Source organism: Frankliniella occidentalis, unplaced genomic scaffold (assembly GCF_000697945.3).
Source record: "Frankliniella occidentalis isolate FOCC.00 unplaced genomic scaffold, Focc_3.1 Scaffold41, whole genome shotgun sequence".
Lineage (NCBI taxonomy): Eukaryota > Metazoa > Arthropoda > Insecta > Thysanoptera > Thripidae > Frankliniella > Frankliniella occidentalis.
The window spans coordinates 2,083,281-2,088,583 of record NW_026267171.1 but is presented as its reverse complement, the minus strand read 5'-3'; the positions used below and the strand labels follow the sequence as shown (position 1 = coordinate 2,088,583).

The 5,303-nt window shown below is 65.9% G+C and overlaps 1 protein-coding gene across 1 annotated transcript in view; it reads left to right on the top strand.

Moving 5' to 3' along the window:
• Window positions 1-6: 6 nt before the first annotated feature.
• Window positions 7-5,303, top strand: part of LOC127749242 (BAI1-associated protein 3-like) — a 10,568-nt gene continuing 5,271 nt past the window's right edge. Inside the window, exons 1-5 of the mRNA XM_052266599.1 lie at window positions 7-105; window positions 404-559; window positions 3,354-3,398; window positions 3,523-4,111; window positions 4,200-5,158. Coding sequence (XP_052122559.1) covers window positions 471-559; window positions 3,354-3,398; window positions 3,523-4,111; window positions 4,200-5,158 — 1,682 coding nt within the window. The 5' untranslated portion in view covers window positions 7-105; window positions 404-470. The remainder of the gene's footprint in view (window positions 106-403; window positions 560-3,353; window positions 3,399-3,522; window positions 4,112-4,199; window positions 5,159-5,303) is intronic.

Genomic DNA, 5,303 nt, shown 5'->3' with positions numbered 1-5,303 from the left:
GGGCCCGGGGGCGGGGCACTCACTCAGCACCCCCGCCTCCCCGCAGCAGTCCACCGAGTCGGACGACGGGCCGGCGCACCACGAGAAGCTACGGAAGCACCACAGGTACACACGCACGTAAAACCCTTTACCTCTCCCCTATTGCTTCAGCTACCAACAGAAACTGGTCCGGTGGGTTCGGTAGAGTGCCCTTCTGTGCCCACCCGAGCGCCGTGCAGTGTACGGCCGGCGGGCACGGGCCGTTGCTGGGCCCACCCTGCCAGGGCCGCGCCTTCAAGGCAAACGAAAACATGTGTACCCTCTCGAGCAGCTTGGGCTGCAGGGGTTTATCCAGGGTTTATCCAGGTTTATCCCGTCCTGGGCCGCACACTGCCCTAACGCCGCACCACTTTGGCCCCCACAGCTTCAGGCTGAGCTTCAAGCGGCGCGAGGGTCGGGAGCAGCGGCCGCACCGGGACCAGCGCGACTCCATGTCGTCCGCCGTGCCAGCCAAGTTCATCCGGGCCACGTCCGTGCGCCAGGCCACGCTCAACCCGCGCTGGAACGAGAAGTTCAGATTGTGAGTACCGTCACCGCCGCCGTCACCGTCACCGTCACACGAACGACGCGCCGGTCGGCTTCGCTCACTCTCATTCCCCCGAGCGCCTGTCACAACAGTGACAAAACGACGCGCCACGCCGCGCCGCAGCCGCAAGACGAATGCCGCTCTCCTCACGGCGACACATCCCCTCCCCTGATTTACATCATCAATTTCTTCCCTTCCGCCCCTCCGACCGGTGCGCGCGGGACAGGGGGCGACGACCGGAGGGGAAGAGGGGAGGGGCTCCGCATGAAATTCCAACCTGTCCAAAGTTCGTTTTTTGTTTTGTTTCGTCATACGTGTTTCTCGTGGGGCGGGTCGTATGACGGATGGATGGAGAAGTGTCGCATCGCAGAGGCGACCCTGGCCGGGGAGATGTGGCAGGGGGAAGGGGGCTGTGCGCTCCTGCCGGCTCCTGCTCCTCGGCAAAGATGCTGGCAGTGTGGCCCCCGTGCTCCGCCCGCCCCCCAGCCCACCCCCGGCGACCCGCGGCGCCGCTGACACGACGCGACGCGACGCGTCAAGCCCACGGCACTGCAGTATATACCTCGTTTGAATTATTCTTCGCCCCCTCCTCCTCCCGACGCGGCGGGCGCGACGGCGCGGCGAGAGTAGGAGGCCTCATCAAAGAGACTAGCCACGGCGGCCACGACGCCCGGGGCAGCTGGGAACCCGCCGCCACTGCAAGGGGCCGCCCCTTTGGGACCTCCCAGCAGCCGCGCCGTCCTCGAGGAGGAAACTCCGCCACGCTAGTAGTAGTAGTGCGCGTCCGGAGGAAATATTCTCCCCTCCATTCCCAGGCAGAAGACCCCTCCCGACCCCTGACCCGCGGCGGGGGTTTAACATCGCCGGCCTCACCGCGGCCTCGGCCGGCCTCGCCATGTTCAGCAGCCGAGGTGTTGCGACGGCGGCGCGGCTTGGACAATTAGGGCCTCGGCCTGCCTCGGCCACGCCGTCCCGCTGCCGGCCGGGCTCCGGGCCGAGGCCGAGGCCCGGCTTGTAGTAATAATGAGATGCTACGCGGCCGAAAGAAAATGTTTTCTCATCAAAATACATGAGAAGTTGGCCGGCGCGACGGGATCGGAACTGAGGGGGGAAGCCGGGGCTTCTGCGCCTCCTCCCCCTCCCTCGCCTCCCCCCGTGGGTCCCTTCATCTCGGCCTCCACCCCGCCCCGCCTGGCACCACCCCGCCCCGCCCCGCCTTGCCCCGGCAAGCGGTATTAAAAGTGAGGCAGCCGGGTGGCTGGGGTGCCGTGCTCGGAGCCTCTGGGCCCCAGCGACGGCATCGCGTTGCTACACCCCCGGGGCGCGGCGGGGCCGGGCGGGGCGGGGTATGGTAGGGCGGGGTGGGACGACAAGGCGGGCTTGTCGGGGGCGGGGCGAAACGGGGCGCGCCTGACACGACGAAGCGTGGTGCGGAGTGGTGCAGCCCGAAAAGGAATTTCTTCCATCGACAACCTGCTGCCGCCGCGCAGTGTTTGGCCCTCGCCTCCCCTCCGCCCGCCCCGTCAGCCCACTCAGTCCACCCGGTCCACGGGCAGAGCAGCGCAGAGCGCCATTCGAATGGAATTCATATCTGCGCTCGCGCGGATGTTCTTGAAAGCAATTATTAAATATCCACGATTTCCCGAGCATAGCGAAAACTGAGGGGGAAGAGAGAGAGCGCGCGGTAGAAATAGCGAGTGGAACACGGGGAGAGGGAGAGAGACCAGGACCATCGGAGCGCGTCATTCCTTCCTCTCCGTCGAACGCGACTGGGGAAGGAAAGACAGCAACTTGTTCCGACGCCCCGCATCGAGTTTGTAGCGAGAAGGAGAAAGAGGTGGAGTGGGGGGGGGGGACTTGATGAGGAGAGAGGATGATGGCGTAATTGTGCAAGCCTTCCCTCAGCTTGTTAGACCGGCGGGGCGGGGCGAGGGCGGACATCAGAGGCATGTCAACCCGTAGCTGAGCCGGGCGACGGTCGCAAGCCCCGCCTCGCTCTGCCCTGCCCTGCCTTGCCCGGTCCTGTGCCCTGCGTCCTGGCCTAAACCGAGCTGGTATTTGGGCCCGGCTGGTGCTTTTATAGGGTTGGCCCCGCCGCGCCCCGCCGCGCCCCGCCGAGGTAGGCAGCGCTCCGCCACGTCACGCCGAGTTGGAAAGTCTCAACACTTCGGCAAGTTTAATTTCCGAACCAGGACCAGCCCCGGGGCAGCAGCGGGGCGCGGGGGAGGCGGCGGGGCGGCGGGGCGCGGCAGCCGGAGGGAACTGGGTCGGGCTGGGGATCAGGGTCAGGTGGACTAACTAATTGACAAGTGCCGCGCGTGGCTGGGCCGGGCTCCACCGCCACTGGCTCGGCAGCGCTGCGGTGCGGGGGAGGCTGCCGAAGCGACTGGCCCCGAGGCGCACCCGGGCACACCGCACCGCAGCCCCGCAACGACGCGGCCGGCGACGGGACGGGATCCGCTCCGACGGGCTTCGACGGGATCCGACGGGCGTCGCCGACGGGCATCGCGCTCCTGTTGTCGCTGTCTCCCCTCGGAATTAATTTGAGCGGAGCGCGTGGGGAGAGGGGGGGGGGGAGGTGGGTCGTGGCGGAGGAGGGAAGCCTTTCGGGGAGCGGACGTGTGAGCGAGAGAAAGGTTAGGAGCTGGGAGATAGGAGGGAGGCAGAGGCAGAGGCGGAGAGGAGGAAGAGAGAGAGAGAGAGAGCCTAATGACGCCAAGTATTGATTGCAATCAGTTCTGCGAAGCCCCGGTCTCATGTCTTTGCTCCCGCTCTTCTCTTTTTCCAGCGACATTGACGACGTGAGCAGCGACATCCTGCACCTAGACATTTGGTGAGTGGGAGTTGGGGTCGCAACCACCCGGGAGACCAACACTAATGATCAGTTGTTTTTTTCCAAATCCCGTTATCCTCTCTTTTTGTTGGTTTTTAATTACCCCCCTCCCCCTGGCCCGCAGGGACCACGACGACGAGTCCTCCGTCCTGGACGCGGTGTCGCGCCTCAACGAGGTCCGCGGCGTCAAGGGGCTGGGCCGCTTCTTCAAGCAGATCGCGCAGTCGGCGCGCTCCGGCTCCGCGGACGACTTCCTGGGCTGCATCAACATCCCCGTGGCGGACATCCCCTCGCAGGGCGTCGAGTCGTGGTTCAACCTGGAGGCGCGCACGCACCGCTCCACGGTGCAGGGCCGCATCCACCTCAAGCTGTGGCTGTCGACGCGCGAGGACCGCGGCACCTCCGAGGAGGACAACTGGCGGGACGTGCGCCAGCAGGAGCGGCTGCACGAGGTGTTCATCGCGCACGCGCTGCGGGAGCGGGAGCTGGGGGGCCGCACCTGGGAGTGGCGCGGCGAGCTGGGCGCGGGCGCGCAGGCCGTGCTGCACCAGCACGCCATCCAGGGCGACATCACGGACCTGCAGCTGGCGCTCGTGCGCTTCGTCGCCTTCGTGCGGACGGCCGTGCACACGCCCATCGACTTCGGCATCGTGCTCAAGCTGATGCACGACCTGGAAGAGCAGTGGGACTCGGGCCCGCTCTCGCAAGAGGAGGTAAATGAAATTAATTTCGCTGAAACTTGCAAACCAAAATGCTAACAAGTATACTATTTTTTAAATATGTAATTTTCCCGTTGTGCAGGAGGGCGCGCTGGCCGAAGCCTTCAACCTCTGGACGGAGCACGGGCTGCTGCTGGTGCGGCGCCACCGCCAGCTGTACCCGCCGCGCTGCAAGGAGCTGTGCGTGCGCCTGGAGCGGCTGCTGCGCACGCTGGCCGCGCTCGGCCACATGCGCGCCATGGCCAAGTGCTGCCCCTTCAACAAGGACCTGCGCTCCGAGCTGGGCTGCGCGCTGCGCAAGGCCGCCGCCGACTGGTACGAGGAGCTGATGCGGCCGGTGCGCGAGGCGCCGGACCTGGACGCCCAGCTGCACGCGCTCGTCATGATGGCCAACCGGCTGCTCGTCGGCCTGCAGTCCGCCAGGACGGCCTACGAGCCCGTGTTCCACTCCGTCACGCACGTGCCCTACTTTGCCATCACGTACAAGCAGATCGAGAAACTGGTAAGGCAATCGCCATTTTTTGTTTCGAGACAAACTTTTTTATTTCTCCAACAACCTGTTATCCAACACAGCACCAAAAGGACATCTGAAAACACAGGGAAGCGTACCGGTCGCGGACAAACGACAAACGTGTCCGCTGATTGTCAGCGCGTCGTACGTGTACGCGCGGTGCGCCGCGGGCAGCGGGCGGCCGCGGGGGAATCAGTCATGGTCAGCCCGGCCCATGGCCCGGCCCATGGCCCGGCCGAGCTAGCCGAGCGGCCATTAGGCGCACAACAGCGGGGCACTCGTGGCCAGTGTCGCTCATGTCCCCCATTACAGACAGCAGGCCGCCGTGACCCGCACCATTACCGGCCCGCCCAGCCGGGGTTAGATAGCTGCCGACCTCTAATGTTTGCTTTTTTTCTCTCCCCGCCGCCCGCTGCTGTTGCCATTGCGAGCAGCGCCGTCGGGGCGGAGAATGTCTCGCGCAAAGACCAGCTGTGCCAACACGAAGGGTGCCTGACAGCAGAGCGGGGCGGGCTTCGCGGAGCGGGGCTGAGCGGGGCTGAGCGGGGCTGAGCGGCGGGGAGCTCGGCGCGGCATGAATATTACAAACTAGCCGGTGTGAAACGACCCTGCAGCTCGCGGGGCGCGCTCAGGCCGCCCTCGCGACCCCCGCGCCGCGCCCTACCACCCTGCCCC